General features: G+C 44.8%; 1 protein-coding gene across 1 annotated transcript in view; it reads right to left on the bottom strand.

The window, feature by feature from the left end:
* Positions 1–11417: 11417 nt before the first annotated feature.
* GMPS (guanine monophosphate synthase) overlaps positions 11418–19029 on the bottom strand; it is a 30114-nt gene continuing 22502 nt past the window's right edge. Inside the window, exons 14-16 of the mRNA XM_074153420.1 lie at positions 18140–18270; positions 16353–16525; positions 11418–14759 (exon numbers count right to left, since the gene is read on the bottom strand). Coding sequence (XP_074009521.1) covers positions 14658–14759; positions 16353–16525; positions 18140–18270 — 406 coding nt within the window. The 3' untranslated portion in view covers positions 11418–14657. The remainder of the gene's footprint in view (positions 14760–16352; positions 16526–18139; positions 18271–19029) is intronic.

Consider the following 19029-nt stretch of genomic DNA (forward strand, 5'->3'; position numbering starts at 1 on the left):
TCTCATGGAAACATCTGTAGCAGCTTCCCGCTTGCCAGCGGGCTTCGTTTTGCAAGTAATAAGGAGGGCAGTTCTTAAAAAACAACATATAACCACGTTCAAAGCAGCGCACCTAAACTGGACTTGTCCAAAACAAGGTATGTAGATGGATAGTAGCGGGAAAAAAAAAAAAGTCCAGCTCAATAATGCTGTGAAGGTGGGAGGGCTCCAGCCAGCAGAGCTGAACTCAAGCGTGTGCTCCCCTCGATGGCAAACCTGCAGCCACGTGGGCTCATCCGAGCAAACCGCAGCGGGGTTCCTGCCGGATGCGGCCTCGGAGGATCGGTGTCCTCACTGCCCCAGCTGTGTCAGCCTCTCCATCCCTCCTCCTCCTCCTCCCACGTGCAGGGCTCCAGCTCCTCAGGTCGCCCTGTCCAGCAGGAACTTCCATTCTCCAAAGGATTTGTAGAAATTCAGCGATATGATCACCCTTAAAATGAGAAGGAGGTTATGACTTTTCCCAATTCATTTGCTTGTGGAGCAAATGGTGTCTCGGGAAAATATATGAAAGGAGCAGATACTAGAATTGAATTAATTTCCCTCTCTGGTTTGAAATGTAAAAGCTGATACGGAGATTACAGCACTAATCACAGCAGCCACTTTAAAGCACAAACATATCCATGTTTGCAGAGAGAGAGGCAGGCAAAGAGGAAGAAAAGCCCTCTAAATACCAGCAGGATTTTAAAGCCATTTCATTGAAAAGAGGAGTAAACACCCACCCGTGCGCTGTGCAAGGGGTGCGTGTGGCTCACAGGGAAAGCAGTGGCAGAGGGATCGGGCTGGCTGAAGAGCTCCATGTAATCAAGGAAAAGAGACCTCTGGAGGTCTCTGGCCCAAGTCTCCCACTAACAGCAGGTCTGTCACCAGCCCTAGATGGGGGTTCCCACCCGGGCCTTGCAGACCCTCAAGGCTGGATTCGTCCCCCAGCCCTCCAGGCAGCCTCTGCCTGCATTGCATTATCCTCTGCTGAAAAAGCTCATCCCAAGGTCCACCCCGAAGCTCCCAAGCTGTGGCCAGTGTCCCCTGCTTGACCGCCTGCCCTTTCCCAGAAGAGTTTGGATCCACCACTTTCCTCCCTCCCTCCCCTCCAGGCACTCCCAGACCACTGTTGGGTCCCCTCTCACCAGCCGGCACCAGCCTGGCTCTCATCACCCCTCCCGGACCTGGGTCCCTCCAGCCTCTGGTCACCTGGGTGGCCTCCGCTGGGTCTCCCCAGCCATTGGCAGCCTGGCATGGGGATCGTCCTGCTGGCAGCAGCAGGCCTCTGCTGCCTCACCATGTTTCAGGATGTGCCACAGTAAAAGCAAGCCCTTTTTAGGTGCTTTTTAAGAAAGCAGTTCCATTGCCTTTTGGAAGAAGTCCCATAAAATTTACCTGCCACAGAAACCGGTGTTATCCAGCCTTTTCAGCAGAGATGGCACTAAAACGTTCTCTGGAAATTTTGCAAAACTCTAGAAAAATTACTCAAAATTTGAGCTGTTAACAAATTCTAGTTCTGTGCCTCTTCTAAAGTGTTACCTTCAGTTGTCATTAAGTTTTCTAGCACTTCCCAAAAAGGAAAAGGTTTCCAGCAACTCCAGAAGCCTTTAAATCAACCCTGAGCAGCTGAAGTAATACATACTTATTTTACAGAGACATAACTTTCAGGGCTTATAAGATTCTTCAAGTTCTTTCACTTGGAAGTTGGCAAACAAAAACAAAATACGGTTCTTAAACAGTTGCGTAAAAGGCATATTGTGCTTACTCAGCCAGCCTATAAACTCAGCCGTGTTTGTAATTTCCTTAACCACAGAAACACCCTGTTGCTTCCAAAGACCTCAAAAGGTATCAGTCACCTTAAAATTAAACTAAATTAGAAGCAGATGCTGACAATTTGTTCCTCTCTAAATGGAGCATTGTTGGTTGTACGGCAGGCTATTGTGAGGGGACATGTTCCCGTAATGTCCCATTTAGGTAGGTAACGCTATCAGATATTGTCTCTTGGATGATTATATATTCTGGCAGGTAAGGAGACCCTGGCTCACCTTATAAAAAATGCAGAAAGATTGCTTTCCTGAAAGCAAAGCTAGTCAGCTGGCTTTAAATATTGATACTGCATTTCTGCGGCTGTATTGAAACACCGGGCAGCCCGCAGAGCAAGGTGACCCCGCCGAGCTGAAGCAGCACCAACATCCAGCCTGGCTCTCCGGGGGCATCTCCCGGCACAGATGAGCCCTCTGCCCCACCAGCATCTCCCCCAGCCCTCTGCAGCACCAGAAACCCCCTCCCACTTGGGTGCCAACAGACCAACACCCCACTCGTGAACATTGCCAGACCAAGACGAGTCAGCCCCTATATTATTTCCCAGATGAGGGCTGATGATTAACCACTAACCAGTTTTCCATGAGCTCTCCTGCCACAAGGAAAGGGGGGAGAAGGTAGCACCCACCATAGGGGCAGGCAGCCAGGGGCTGCAGGGTACGGGACAAGGGTATAGTGCCCTGGCCAGTGAAGCTTCAAACTGATCCCTGCTCGGGGCCAGAGCACCGCCTTCCTTTTGTATTGCTTTTTCTAGGCAAGTTAAAGCTATTGGTTAAGTAATTGTTGTAATTTTAATTTTGTAAAGTTATTCATTAAAGTAATAAGCCATTCTTATTACAATTATATATTATACTTATTTATACACTCTATAAATTTATAAAAACATGTTTATGAGCTCTGTACTTGCAACTTATTACAAGTTATAACTTATTATAAGGTCTGGGGAGACCCTATAGCCCCTTCCAGTCCCTAAAGGGGCTACAGCACAGGGCTAAAGAGGGACTCTTTATCAGTGAGTGGAGTGATAGAACAAGAGGGAATGGTTTTAAACTGAAAGAGGGGAGACTTAGATTAGAGATATTAGGAAGAAATTCTTGACTATAAGGGTGGTGAGACACTGGCCCAGGTTGCCCAGAGAAGCTGTGGCTGCCCCGTCCCTGGAAGTGTTCAAGGCCAGGTTGGATGGGGCTTTGGGCAACTTGGTCTAGTGGGAGGTGTCCCTGCCCATGGCAGGGGGGGTTGGAACTCGATGATCTTTAAGGTCCCTTCCAACTCTAACCATTCTATCATTCTATCATTCTATGATTATTAACAGTCTTTCTTCAGGCTTTGAAAATGGCTATAGTTCTTCCTAAAATGCTTTATAAAATTTGGTTTTTATTCCAGCTGCTGTCCCTACAGTTGGACACACGATATGGAAACCACCTCCTTGCCACTCCCCACAGAAGCATCCCCACCCACTGGTGGGATCCCCCCACATCCCCTGGCACGGCAGGTCCCAGCCGGTGGCCACAGGGCTGAGCTGGCCCCCACCGAGTCCCTGACTGCCCCAGCAGGGTGGGATAATCTCCCCACTGCCCAGCATAATGCCCTGCACTTATCTGTATTAAATGCACAATCCCGAGCTGTCTGGAGCGAAGGGAGGTTACAGCAACAACAAGAAGTGCGGAGGTACAGAGCAGCCATAAAAAAAAAAATCATGTCACCAGTTTTAAAGCAGAACATTCCTGTAACACCCACCTCACCACCGCCAGGATCGGAACATGGGTTTAATACGTTGTCCTCTGGCTCAGACACCCTTCAGTCACATCTCCCATTTTTCAGAGGTAAATAAGAGAAACATTTCTAAAACCTCCAGTAGATGTTTTCTGCTCAGAAAAGCATTAGGTGTCCATGAAGGATAAGTACACTTCACACAGTTCACATTTTAACATTTTTTTTAAAAAAATCTCTTAGGCAGTTTTCTATCAAGATGTGCCGTTTCAGTTAAATCCGTGTGCTGGTCCACAAGTGCTTCACAATATTAGGCACCTGTCTAATTTTTTTGTTTGTGATTTTCTTCTCAACAAATTTATTTTGCCTCTTTCACAGAATTAGAGAATGATACGGGGTTGGAAGGGATCTCTGGAGATTGTCTAGTCCAACCCCCCCTGCCAGAGCTAACCCCCCTTTCCAAACTAAAGGAATGTAGGATGCAAACTCAGATCCAGCAGTTCTACTAAAACTCATTTCAAATTCATCCTCTTTTAAAATTACCTTAAAATCCACCTTAGCTTCTCAGATTCCACACTAGCCTCTTAATAAGCGTTCCCCACATTTTTTCAGCTATGTATACAGACATCTAAAAATCTATTTGTATATACAGGTACAGCTCACCTCAAACAGGATAGATTAGCAGCAGTTAATAACCTGGAAGGTTATTTAGAGGTTTTTACGCAGAAAAATGCAAGCCTTCCACAGTTACATATTGAGTTGGAAAATATCTGTAAGTGATATCTAAGTAAACATATAGATTTCATCCCATAGGAGCAGAGTAATTTTCAAATGCATGATCCAGTTAGCAAGAGTCTAAACGATAGCCTTTAGGCTAACAGTACTCCTGCTCCATACTGGCTTCTACTTAAGGTAATTGAAACTCCATCAAGGAAAGATTCATTAGGGTACTTAATTGGTTTTAAGTGGTTCACCCTGCTCCGACAGCATTTAAACGTAGTGACTTATGCACAGCAGGATGAAGGAAGAACCTTAGCTCCCTCCTGCCCTGCTCCGGAATACTGCCTGCTCTGGGCATGGGATGCATGGGCACCCTCAGCAAACTAGCTTCCCCGCAGCACCCACAGAGACAGCCCGAGGGACACCTCCAGCTCCTCTCCTGATCCATCCTCATGTTTCTTAACTTCTGGAAGTGCCCTGGAGTGGCCCCTGTGCTGTGGTCAATACTGGCATCCCTGAATGTGAGGGGAAGGATCCCAAATCAGCCATTTCAGCGTGCTTCCAAATATAGGCAAGCTCTGTGAAAAATTCGGCGTAGCAGGTCAAGCATTCCCTGCTGTTTTCATCCTCTCTTGGAACAAGCTGGAAAGGGATCCAGCATCCCGTCAGCCCTCACGGGGCGGGGGAGTAGCCCTCCCTCTGTTTGTTCCTCTATTCACAGCAAGCAGGCATGACCTGGGAAACGAAGAACAGGTTCAAAAATTATGTTTAAAAACCTCTCTGTGTCTGCATTAGGTTTCATTTAGTCTTTAAAACTATTCCTTGGCTCCCCCCTCAGCGCTGTGGTTCCACAGCCACGCCAGCTCTGCATGTTGTCCTTCTTTGCAGGTCAGTGTCCCCCTACCTCAAAAAAACCCACAAAAAACCAAAACCCTAAAGAAGCAGCACACAGGGGCCAGGACCCTCGTGGCTGCCAGGGAGCAGAACCCAACAGTCATGTGAATTGCATTTATAATTCAACAGCGTTTCTTCCCCTGCAGCACAAGCTCCCCCTCCAGTCTTTTGCCCACAAGGGTATTTGGATGGGCACCACATCAACACGGCCCCCATAGGGCCAGGAGCCCGGCACGGTCATAGAAACACCATCTGAGGGGGCAGGGGAGGCGGGGGGGGGGGGGGGGGAAATGCAGGAAAATAGCTGCATCACAGGTATTACTAGATAACCAAAAATTAGATATATCTGTATACTTCAGGTTTTAAAGAGAAATCTCAACACCCAGTACACCAGAAACTGGTGTTAATGTATTCCCACATACCCAGCCCTCTCCTGACAGGAGCCACAAAGGCATTTCATCTCCTGGCTCACAGGAGAGTCCCGAGTTTTGATGCCCTGCTCCCATCCAGGAGCAGACCATTACGGGTGTTTCTCCAGGGGAAGGAGCGGCTGGTTTCTCTGTGTTTCCCAGACCTGCTGGTAAATCTTCCCTGGCACACAGCGGAACCAGAGAGGAACTGCCTCCCCTTGGATTTATAGGATGGGATAGAAACCCAGTGCCATTACAAGAGCCAGGGATGGGCACTCTCATGCGGGCAGAGCAAGTCCAGCTCATGCAATGAACCGTGTGCCTGTCGGTTGTGGGCTGCCCTCAGATTCCCTGCTGGAACAGCAGCCCCAGCCCCTGCACACAGATCTCCGATCAGCCATCACACACAAAACCAGCTGTGTTGCCTATTTCTGATCCATTTGCTGACCAGCACAGGAGGGAGAGCAGGACAGATTGCCCTGGCTGTCACCGTGCCCACTCACCCGGGGACGGCGTCTCAGCCAGCCCGTGGGCAATTACAGCCACTTGCAATTTGCTGCTGTATTGCTCTGTTCCTGTGCCAGCCAGATCTGTTACATCTGATTGAAACACCACTGCAATTAAAAGTGACAGACAGTAAAAAGCACTGTGTTTCTTCCTGAAACGGAGGTGGAGCACTTGCGTGTGGAAGTATACTCCATAAATCCCAAAGGCAGCCCCTTGGAAAGCTCCCAGCCGCCCCCTTGAAGGGCGAAAGGGAGCTGGGCAGCTCGGAGAGCACTGAATGATGTTCAGCTTCAAGTGAGTCAATTTGCTGAAATTAAAAAAAACTCAAGTGGAAGTAGGCTCCCTTCAGCCTTTTATCTTCTCAAATAATTTTTAGCTACAATCTTGGAGCCAAATACCAGTGCTATCACACCCAAGCAAAAAGAAAAATTCCGGGGTATGTTAATTAACTTTTTTTTTTTCCTCCTTGCTCCTCAACAAGATCACTGACAAGTGGCTTTTCTGCGTTTGCTCTGGGTTGCACCAAGAGCAACTAGTGACCAAGCAATCCGTGATTAGAAAGGGGAAGATTTTCCAAGGTCAAGGGGAATTCAGATGTTCAGGCCTTTCGGGAGGCGAGTGGCTACCCGGGGCGGGCAGGTGAGGGAGGTCATCCCTGGCTCTGCTCTTGGACACGTGCACCAGCCTTTGAAGCCTGACGATCCCCTGGGTGTTCAGCACCTGCTTTCAAACAGTGCGAAAAGGTGCAGAACCACCCACGTCGTTCTTCCCTCTTCTGCATAAATTTCAGACAAAAAGGCTGATCCGCTTTAGTCGACAAGGTTTTGAGCGCTTAATTCCCTGCTGAGCAGTTTAATGCTCCAAGGATGCATTAAAAATTCTTCCTGAACAGGTTTGTGAGCTTTGGAAGATTGCATTTGGTTTCCAGAGGTCGAGAGCCCCAGTTGGGGGTGGCACTGAGTCCCAGCTCTGACTGTAAGCCGAATCCCGTGGGATGGACCAGATGTGGGACCCTCAGCTGCCACCTCCTCCTCAAAAAACATGGCCAGGAGCCCTGTCTCCATGCCTGCTCCTCGTGGTCTGGTGCTTCCAGAGCAGAACAACCAGCACATCCATCGGAGAACCCGCGCGATGCCGTTGTGTTACCATGGCAATCAGCACTACAGAAGTGACTAAAAATAAACGTCAGCTCTGCAAAGCACAAAAGATCGTCCTGAATCCAAACCTTGACTCAGCCACCTTCAAACCCGGGCGTGCATGGTGCCGGGTCCCCGCTGGGCTGCCACACTCCCCTTTGCGCAGCGGGGACAGTCCCCCCTGTCCCCTGCACCGTGCAGCACAGAGCAGTGAGCTCCCTGCTGCGCAGGTACAGCATCTGCTTCAGTCCTGGTCCACCACTGAGCTCTGCCACCAAGACTGTCTGGACCTCCATGGGAGCAGGTGGACTACTCCCCAGAACTCTCATGGGGCTGTGGTCAGCAAGGAAGCCTCAGATTTTTTCTCCAAACCGCCCCAAAACGCGCTGATTCCCACTGCATTCCCCATGTCCTGTGCAGCATCCCACCTCCGCGCCAAGAAACCCAGACGGCTGGGCGAGTCCCAGGCAGATCAGACATGAAAAGATAAACCGGGCACTTATTTGTTGCACATCCCCTTGCCCAATCAATAACAAAAATAATAACCCATGGAGCAAACTGCAGTAGCAGCACTGAATCACCAGAGTACACCTTAAAGTGGACACAAAGCATAAAAGCTGCACAAGAATGTAAATCCCGGGCGTAAAACCCAACGTGTGAGCACTGCATGCACAAGAGCCCAAGCACCATCTCGGGCAGAGCCGCAAGACCAGGAGGCCACGGTGCAGAAACGCGCTGAGCTTCCCTTTCCCCTCTGGCATCGCAGGTTTTCACCGGGGAAATAACAGCGTAGGGACTCTGGTGTCCGTGGCCGGGTCATGGTCCCCACAAGCCCATGGTCGGATGGCAGCCCGCGTCAGAGCACACTAAATTATACATGGCGGCTTTGAATTATTTCTTCTTCATTAAGGAAAGTGCGCACACAAACACCTTGGCAAACACCCTTTTTTGCAGAGGGTGAGCCCGGTGCCCTCCCCCCGGGGGCAGCAGGGTCGGGGGCTCAGCCCAGGGCAGCCAGTGGGACAGTCCCCAACCCCACCTCAGGCACAGCCCTTCAGCTATGTCACCTGCTACCAGACCCTGTAAGAAGCAGAAAGTGTTCCTCTTTAATTAACACACGATTTAAACTCAGGCTGTCCAAAAAACTTAGACTTACCCCAGAACATTTTTCCATGGTTTTTCGCCCTAAAAAAAAACCCGAAGAAATCCTGTAAGCAGCTTTATATTGGCCTTTGTATCCCAAACCACTCTTGGGAACAATCAACAAGAAAAATATCCCGGCTCTAAGGGAGCTCTTGAACACATATTTAAACAAATCACACCATAGAAAAGGAACCTAACGGGCACGTAACAAGCCCGAAGCGAGGGCGTTCGCAGCGGCGGTGTGGGAAGCACTTACAGCATTGCCCTGCCTCCCCACGGCTACACCACCCCCTGCAAACGGAATTTTCTGTGTCATTCTTGTTCCTCTGTGATACTGACAGGAACAAAATCAACATTTCTGCACGGAGTTACGTACCCCGCTTTGGGGTGGGGGTTGGTTTGGGGCTTTTTTCATCTGCCTGACCTTCACGAGTCTGGGATGTCATCTTTAAGGACTGCCTTTGCTGTCTTCAAAACCGGCCCAAGCAGAACCGTGAAGGAATCAACAGTGCAAAAGCCAGTGAACACATTCAGATGTTAAAGCTATTCAATTTTATAATGAAGTAATTAAACTACAGCACTGGTTCAGTTTTCTGCAGTTCACGTTCAGGCAATTAAAGAAACAGAAATAATCCACTCCCCTTGAGATGCAATTCACCTCCCGGCGCTGCGCTTCCAGGGAAGTGGTTATCCTTGGGACAGCAGGAGCACTTTGTCTCAAGTTCTTATCTGTGATGAGACACGAGAAATTCAACAGGAAATTAAATTTTAGAAAGAAGAGTCACAAGGGACTCTTGATCTGATCTTTAGGCTGAGGCATGGAAATGGTCTAGCTCTGACACCGTGCTTCACAATCCCACTTCACTCCTTTATTTATGGCTTTCTTCGCGTGTACACGTTAGCCAAGTGGGTTAATGGCCTAAATCTCATTAAAAAGTCAGTTGCAAACAGCTATTACATCATCGCGCAATAGTCTCTTTGCAATCTGCTTCTAATTTGGCAAAGAAATCAGCCAGACAGGAGAGCAGCCCCGCAGCAAGCGCTGGGGACCGCGGGGGCCATCCAAGTGATGCCCTTACGGCCGAGCTGCAGCCAGCACCAACCTCCAGTTCCCAGTAAGAAACCTCGCTTCAGGGCTGCGCTCGCTATAAAACGTGGCAGAAACATTTTGAGAGAGAAGCTTTTTGTTCTGTTAGAAAGACTGGACTAAAGCAAACCAAGTGAGATAGAAGAATACGGTTTCCTTTAAATAAAGCCAGCACAGGGCACGAACAGCAGCCCCAGAAGTAGGTGCCCCGCTATTTAAAGTAACTTAACTGATCCAACGTCACCAGAAAACTAATTCAAGTATTTTTAACCGAGGAAATGAAACCAGGGGAAACTCCAACATAGCGGGTACCGCGCTGCAGCGTGCAAGATCGCAGGATGTGCTGAAAATGTAAACAAACTTCTTCCAAACCTACAACCAAAAAACCCAGTAATCCAAATTCCTTTTCATTTTGTGTATTTTCTGAAAAAGCTTTTGTGGAAAATTACAATTTTGTGAAAACCATTCTGGCTTCATTTCTACAACCATTTTTTCCCCAGTTGCTTTCATGCTGTAAGGGTTTGGTCCCATGGACTTGTTCATTCCTGTAACAGGGTCCCCAAGCACCTCCCTGCTCCCTGGGTGGATGCGGAGCTGCATCCAGAGCTGGCAGGATGTGCTGGTGGCACCACTGGCACTGCTACCAGGAACTGGGAGGAGAGACCCCAGGAGCATCCCTACTCCTGCCACCCAGACCCCCGCAACGATCCCGACTGCGCAGCCATTGCCTTGCTCAGAACCACCCCCTGCTGCATCCCCAGCTCCCAGAACACTTTGGGGTGATGCTCAGTCAAGACTTGCATGTTCTCCTTACCTCAGATCCTTCCCACTGCTTCCCCCTGAAATCCCTTAATGCTCTCCTGAAAGGCTGGAAGCTGCACAGAAGGTTTTACCCCAGAGTGTCCATTTCTACTGAGCTACGGAAGAAAAAACACACAAAACAAGGCATTTGTTTGGAAGACTCCTTGCAGGAAGACAATCCCTCCAAAAAAGCAAAGCCCTGAGAGGTACACGAGTCCAAGCTCCAGCTGCGGAAGCACAACAGGAGATGGAGCAGAGGGCTGCCAGCAGAGCCACTCAGAAATACTGCCAAGAGGTCTGGACGAGAACAACTTGCTGTTGCACTCTTTGGGGGATAAGGGTTCATTTACGTCACAAATCAGGGGGCAGATTGAAAGCAGTGGCTCAATCAAACCCCACTCCCACGGTGGCCTGGAGCCCCTGGCACAGCCCGAGCACAGGCACTGCCCACGGAGCCAGCACCGCCACGGCTCTGGAGGCCAAATCATTTACACCAAAACCACAGCCGTCACGTTTATTTACTCTGCTTATAGAGTGCAGCTCGTGCACTGCAAGAAAGGATCTTTAAACAAGATAAACGACCGCTGCCAACTCCCACTCACCACTGTGGGTGACGGCAACTCCTTACGACTGCACATGAAGGCTTTGTTCTTAACTAATCTCAGCTGCCTTTTTCTTTTTAAAGAGGAAATTTGCATGTGGACTTGAAACTGTGACCTGCTCCCAGAGGTCTGCCCCAAAACCAACTGCAACACCAGTGCAACAAGGTGCAGGAGTTTCCCAGTAGGATGCTGCAGACCCACCAGGAGCAGCCTGTCCCAGGCTGTGTGGCCATCACAGGTCAGGTTAATTAATGGGGCTGCTAAAACAGAGCCCCAGAAAAGGCTCTATACGCATTTTTAGGAATAAGTTACATTTGCCATGGGGTATCACAGTACAAAAACACGCATGGGGCAAGTACCACAGAGTACCTCTGCAGCGGCGTGTCCTGTGCTGTCACACAGCAAGGGACAGCCATGCCCCGGCAGGGATGTCCCCTTACCCCAGCATGGTCTGCAGCCAGAGAGCACAACTGTTACAAAATAGCTTTTTCAACCCAAAAACGGACAGTCCATTTATAATGTAGTTTCTACACGCAACTCCTAAAAAATAAGTCACACCACTGTTCAAACATAATATTTTTATTTGTGGATAAAAATTAAGGCTCACAGTACTTTATCATTTCACAAGCAGAAAAATGTTAAAAATTGAGAATGATGGGGAATACCCCCAATACAAATTCCTCTAACTGCTGACATGTTTTACTGAAGACTTGAGGTGAACAATTGTACAGGGCAGCTACAGTTATTAGTTTGTAAACTAGGTGCTAAATATAATTTTTTAAGAAATGTGAACAGAGTATTGTGTTTCTCTCCAATTCTGGCTGTCCGATATACATGGATTCCATAAAAACACGCAAGAACTGCTGGGATGATAACACCAACCTTCCTAAGAACAACCCACCACGTCTACAATGCATGGCACAGGTGTCAAACAGGGGGAAGAGCACTAAAGGTCACAAATTTCATTTCGATAAGACATTTTGATTATAGTGCAAAAGTTTATGCCTAAAATTTTCAATATTCAACTTTCCGGCTTAGGAAAAAAAAAAAAAAACACAAAACAACAAAGTATGTTCCTAAAGAGCACAGGAATTGCTGTCAAGCTCCATTTGCATTACAGACATGAAAGCAATCCAGGTGATTAAAAGATGGTAAAAGTGTATGTCAAACTTCAGTATACACATCGCATACAGGTATACATCATGCCTATAGTTAAGATGCAACTCCAAGAAGGACTTCCAAGTGTGCAACATGCAGTGAATAACAGATTTCTCTCCAGGTATGCTGCAGTTTTTGTGGTCCAGAGGTCTAACAGTTACCATAAGCCCCAACCCACCGGGCATCACCATCGCCACCCAAGTTCTCTTGCGAGTTACATCAGAACTATGGGACTATGCACTGCAGATTTATTTACACGGAGACCAACTTAATATCTCAGTCGAAACTGAGGAAGGTTTGGGTTTAAGAGGTGCTCTATATTCTTTGCATTACTTTTTAGTAATTCCTTCTGTTTTGCCTATTTTGCTGTCAAGGCAACACAAAGGGGTGGCAGCAGCAGCAAGAGCAAGCCTACTTACAATAAGCAACAACCGCTATAGCATTAAAAGGCTGAAGGATTTCTGCTTCACACCAAAAAGATTCATTTCTTGTCATTGCACCCTTTACGTCTGAGATGCCAGCACAGTAATGAAAACAACTATCCTCAGCTTTTTCTGACAAGTCAAAATGTATTCAGAGGCCGTAATTTCATTCGGGAGCTTTCTTTTGAGATAAGTTACAAGGATAATCTGTTTTCAACAGAACCCATGCTGTAACAGATTCTGCCACAACAAACACCAATTTACAATGTTTTTGACCAACAGCTCTTACAGATCACAATCCAGTAATAAAGGAACATTTGTATTGATAATACTCCACTTACATCGCAAAAAGCTCATCCGAAAGGCTCAAAAAGGTTATGATGGATGCGGGTGAGAATTATTACCCCCATTTTATAACAGAGGAAACTGAGATATCAATTAATATCAATTTGCCCAAGCTACAAAGCCTGCCAGGAGAAGGGCTGTGTGGGGGGAGGAAGTGTTCCTGACTCCAAATTACACCGGCCACTGTTCCGCTGGTCTCCTGCACGCCTGTGTCCCCAGAGGGTTTCAGAGAGCCCTTCGTAACATGCCACCTCCACCCCCAAGTGAAAAACCACCACTCAATGGCACAGGCAAAAAAAATAATTTACACAAGTTAGCCATTTCCTATGAGCAGAAATGAAACCAAATTTCCATAATGTGTAGGCAGTAAATGTAAGAACAACAGAAAAATGTGGGCAATCAAAAGAACATAGAACACTTTCAACCATTAATTCCAGTTCACAAATCTATGCAAGTGAAAATATAAGCCATGAAATACTCCATGTTATTGAACAGTTTAAAACAAGTGTTTTACTCCATAACACTATGGTAATCTTGCAGCTGAATGAAATGCAACCGCTTAAATTAAAAAAAAAAAAAAAAAAGATTAAGAGGGATGAGCCTGGACACACGGTTATGGTTCCACCAGTGGGGGTACCCAGCAGGCACCCAGCAAGCTGCTCACGTCAGAGCTTAACTGTTACTTTCACAGACAGCAATAGCAGGACATGCTCAAAATTCTCAGGTGGATGGAAATAGCTTTGCCTCAATACATCAGAAAAGCACAGGTGTCCAAAGTAACCATCTTCCAAATTATTGCTTACTTAACTACATAAACAGCAGAATACGAATGACGGAAGGGATCTATATGGATTGGGTAAGTCACCTCCGATACCATGACTCCACACTAACAACTATAATGATCTTAACGATCAAGCTAACTACAATACATACCAAAAAAAAAATTCCTGTAAAAGCAAATGCGTAGAAAATAAACTGTCATCAAGTATAAGGAAAGCACATCGGCAGCAGGCTGCGAAGGGACTGTTGCGCAAGCGTTGGGAGGACAGAAACAGAATTCACTGATCCAGTAGCTCGGGTGCAACAGCTTTCCAAAGCGCACTCCCATTTTTACGCTTCTGTCAGAGTCCCCAGAAGCACACAAAGATACTTCACTGTCTCGAATCTGACATACACGTATGTGCAGCAAGTGTATGCTAACGATTAGTCGGTGTACACACGTCTGTTCCCAACACGCACACCTACCGAGCGATGCGAGAGGGAGCAAGTACAGAAAGACAGACAGAGGTAACTTCATAACATTTTAGCATTGCTCTTTTGGAGCTCAACGTTATTGCCATGGGCTAATACGTCAAACAATACAGAACAGGCTAAACAGTACATAACAGATACATGGAAATTCCACAACTCAACAGTACCCACTACTCCATTTGGCAAAATATTTATTTATAATAAATCCGTTCAAAAGCAGTTGGTCACAAAGAATTCATTTTACATTTTTAGGCTGTAACAATGCTTTTGGTTGAAGTAAATAAACTGTCTCTTTTTACACAGTGTACAAAACCAAAAGAGACACTGAAATGACAATTAACAATAAAACACATGAAAACAGAAGAAGAATCGGTAAGACAAAGGCAAAAGCAAAAGGAATCTGTCTGCGCACCGGCAATGCTGCCACGATTATTTACCCGTACAAATCCTCAGCCCCACTCAGTTATTATCCCCAGCACAGCTCTTAAATGCAGGTTTATGCTCCAGGAGAGGAATCTGATGCGATGTAGCAGCTCCAGTCACTCTTTCACAGTACTGCATGTCAACACTGGGAATGGTTTCTGATATGATTTAGACTGCACACAGTACTTTAATAGAAAAAAAGTTAATTACTCCCACTCCGTCGTTCCTGGTGGCTTCGATGTCAAGTCATACATCACCCGAGAAATGCCTGGAATCTTCTTAATCTCTGCCACCATTTTTAACACAACCTATTGTGGAGAAAAGAAAAGTATCAGAAGAAAGCACGTAAGACAGATCTAATGAAAACTATCTGGGAAAAGCTTAAAAAAGGAAAACTTTGTTCACACTAGTTCTGTTATACATAAGAGAAAGAGCCTGTTAGTGGTGATTTTAGTATCTACCAATTAAGAAATAAAATCAACTTATACAAAGCCTCTAGCCTTTACGATATCTGCAGTTACATTTGGAACTTGCTCATTTTTGGCACTGATAATAAATCAGGGTGTTGATCACCACACACTTCCCTCAAGGCAGCGGGTCTTCACCTTCAAAACTATTTCTTGAAAGTTCAGCAGGAACTTATGCTGTTAGGTGTTACTATCAATCATTTTCAGACTTTGCTCAGACCATCATCTCCAGCTGAACTACCAAACACAAAGCAACAGCCTGAGTGAAACCCCTTTCAAAACAAAAAAGGGAGCTCTAAAGGCAAAAAAAAACCAACCCCAAACAAACAGGAAGAAGCATCCAAAGGAAAGAGTTTCCATTGAGAGTTATTCTCTGGAGCTCACTATTAATCCACGTTAGCAAAAGTATTCTAAATGAGAATTTGCTGACCCTTAGAAGTTCAGCTTCTTTAAAAAAATCCCACAGTTCACACTTGGCACTTAGATGACATGTCATCTTATAGTGCAAGCATAAATTAAACAATGCATAGCTCTCCATGGAAAAACACAGAAAAAATTTAATCAAATAGGATTTTTTTCCCCATAAATTCCACAAGCTTTATTTTGTTACCAAATTATTACCTAGCCTTAAAGTGACCATTTTACATTCTGAAGAACACAGGGGGTTTTTTTTGGCTATGGGTTCTGTGGCGTTTGGTTGTTTTGTTTGTGGGTTGTTGGGGTTTTTTTAAACACAAACTTCAAGGTCAAATGAATCCTCATTTTATATAATGAAATAGTTTACATGGTAACTTAACCTTGAACCATTTCTTTTTAAATGGATAGGCTTCCTTAAAGTAGAAGACTTCAGTTACATAAAATTACTAAACAATGTCTATACACTTTTAAAGTATGTTTAAAACAAAAGTAAATTCTGTTCTTCCTCTACACTGCATTCCCAGAGAAATGAAGTACTTGAAACTGGACATGAATAAAGCTTCCCAGAAAAATATGCCTGAACTTGACTCCTAAATCCTTTTAGTGACCTAAATAGAAAACAGCATACTTTGAGATATTAAACAGCAGGTTTTGGTAAAATCAGAAGTGGGGATCAAGGGCAATTGTGTAAGTCAGGTCATTTCCAATTACTAATGCAAAAAATTAATTTCAAAATCCCAGGAATAGTTGGAGTATTCTTTCTTTTCCATTGACTGTATTTTGGCTCAAGTCTGTTGGAAAGCCTTTAAGCCTATCACACCCATCTGCCAGCTCCCCATTTTGTTAGTTTTTTCCCCAAACCACCATCATATTCTTCCTAATGAATACTATGAAAGACCCAAAAAATTGCTATAAAGTCAAAGGCAAAGCAAGCAATCAAGAGAGAGGAAAGAAAGTCAAAATGAGCCATCTACAATACTAGCTCATGTTGAAAAGAAACTTCAAAACCCGTATTACCTCTTCTGGAACCTCATTACCAGGAGTTGCTGCGATACCAGTCATAAAATCACTTGTAATAAAAGTTCGAATAACCACAGATCTTTGACAGGAAGGTTGTTTCTGTAGGGGGTCCCGATCAAAATGCAACGGTGTCAGTATTATTGGCATCTGGCTAATTTTTCCAGCATAACCTTCAGAAAATAATAGTACAAAGTGCATTAATTTGGCTTAAAGACACCAACGTGATAGAAGTTTTACAGAACTTTCCAAGTGTACTTCAAACTATATACTAGGAGCTACATTTACATCTTCTGAGATCTTTTTGCTACTGCTACCACTCCTCAGAAGATCACACTCATTATACAATTATGTAATTAGTGGTGCATACACTAAAACTACTCAAATTGCCACTTGAAAGAATCTTCAGCATTTGCAGGCATGCAGAACAAAACCAGTTAACCTCCATTACCCCTGTAATTTGATGTGAATGCAATTTAAGATTTACTTTCCTTCCCACATAACATAACCACGGGGTTTTATCTAACCCCATATCAAGCCCAATAGTCTTTCAGAAGTATTGCTGCGTCTCTGACATATTTAAGAGAAAGCTCTTAAGTAGCCTTGTTGCTGGTGGTTGATGGGTAACTCCAGACAACCATCTCTCACAAGTGTTTTTTTTTTAAATATCTCCTTCTTAAAGCCAATACACAGACCTCCTAATTTTGCTGTTTAAATGATCTAAAAGTTGGAGATTCAGATGTGCGGCAGCCTGCAGAGCCAGTCTAATACTGATGCAGGCTCTCACCCTCCGCTAGCACCGGCCTGAGCTGCTGGTACAGGGAGTCTTTTTCACTAAATGATAACTCAAAGTCTTATTTTTGGGAGCGATTCATTCACACAAAGCCAAGCGTCACCAAAAGTCAGCGAAACACTTCTACAGTTTTACAAACACAATTGACAGTGTTATCCTCACCCTTCGGGGCTATTTTTGTACAAATTATGGTAAGACAGCCTTGCAAACAGAGTATATATTTTTAAAAAGAGGTATCTTCTATAACTTGATTTATACAAACTATAGGCGAGTTTGATGAACTGCTTCCCACACATATCGCATCTTCAAATGTAATTAAGTGGGGAAAAAAAAAAAAGCCCCGAGCCTCAGAATTACTATCTTCCCAGACTCTGCCTGGGTACTGTATCTCAGGGTATTGAATGCTCCCTGGATGTTAAGGGTTTGAAGTATTACCGTCTGCTGCTCTGAAGCAGCTGGGTTTACAACCACAGTTTTTATTTTAAGTTAAGAAATATGAAACCACCACAGGTAGTAAGCATCAACACTGTTAGAAACGTAGTATTTGGGCTCCCTTCTTTCCACAGAAACACCATGATTTAAAAACCATGTCAAGATTCTTTACACAGTTTATTTACTTCAGGTAAATACTGATGGCTGAGATTGTCAGAACAGAGAAGTTATTTGGTTGACTTTCAGCTGTGGCTAACTACTTTCTGCAGAAGTTTGCACTGTAGTGAAGCTACACCTCTGAGCTTCAGGACACATCAGAGGCAAGCCTCCATCTTCCAAAATCCCCTAAAATTAATTCTGCTAGCAGAAAGGCTAGCAATTCCTGTCCTTTAGCTATCACCTTCTACAATTTTCAGAGGCTTTTGCCTGTTATCCCATCAATTTATCACTGCTTTGGAGATATTCAAGAAGCTTTTGACAGTACTACTATAATTATACTCAGTTAGGTTTGCAGTTATCTTGAAACAAGAGTCTAATCCCTGGGATAAGGTGAAGTACCTACCAGACTCCCTGAGAATATTGTGAGCCTCAAAATCAGCTTGACGTAAAGTGCTGAGGACTCCTGTTGTCAGGAAAGTGGGGGTGACATCTGTAGGAGGTTCTTTAACTGGTGGACCAAACACATACACAACTCTGGAAAACAAACAGGATGGTAGAAAAATAACATTTTGCATGCACGGAATAAACCAGATTGCCTAAAAACTGCATCTTTAGTACTGCAGTGAGAAAATAAAACTAGGAAAAAGAGCATAATATTTGATTGCGCTCCTTAGTTAATTAACTAGAGCTTAATACAACTTCATGCATATATTCTATAAATGTGACATGCCTACTAGCTTTGGAAGTCAAACATACTAATTTATTTCGGTTTGCTAGAGACTAGCAATAGCCACAATATTATTTACTCAAGAGAATACTCCTTTGAAAAAAAAGAAATACTAACTCAGGGGCATCACAAAGAGTGCTTTTTCAATTTTACTTTGATGTCAGTAAACGGTAAGATTATTCTGAGAAAGCTACTTAATAAGTGCTTACAATTTCTATCTTCTCTCCTAATACAAAACCACCAAAAAATACCATTAAATAATAAACCTTACTGTTAACAAATAGATGTGTTTTCAGCACATGGCACTAACATTGCAATTTATAAATCCACATAACTACATCTATAACAAAATATCTTCCGAATTCAAAACCAGCCTTTTTTTTTTTAGATCTCATTCCTTGTGTTTTCTAAGTTGCAAAACAAAAAGCAAAGTATAATATTGTCTGACGGGTCTCATACAATGTTTTACTATGGCATATACACACGAGTTATTTGAGTTTGTAGACACAAACCAAGAATACTTGTCTAAAATCCAAAGTAGAAAAATATGCAAGCTTTACATTCTG

Source organism: Numenius arquata, chromosome 9 (genome assembly GCF_964106895.1).
Source record: "Numenius arquata chromosome 9, bNumArq3.hap1.1, whole genome shotgun sequence".
NCBI classification, from domain to species: domain Eukaryota; kingdom Metazoa; phylum Chordata; class Aves; order Charadriiformes; family Scolopacidae; genus Numenius; species Numenius arquata.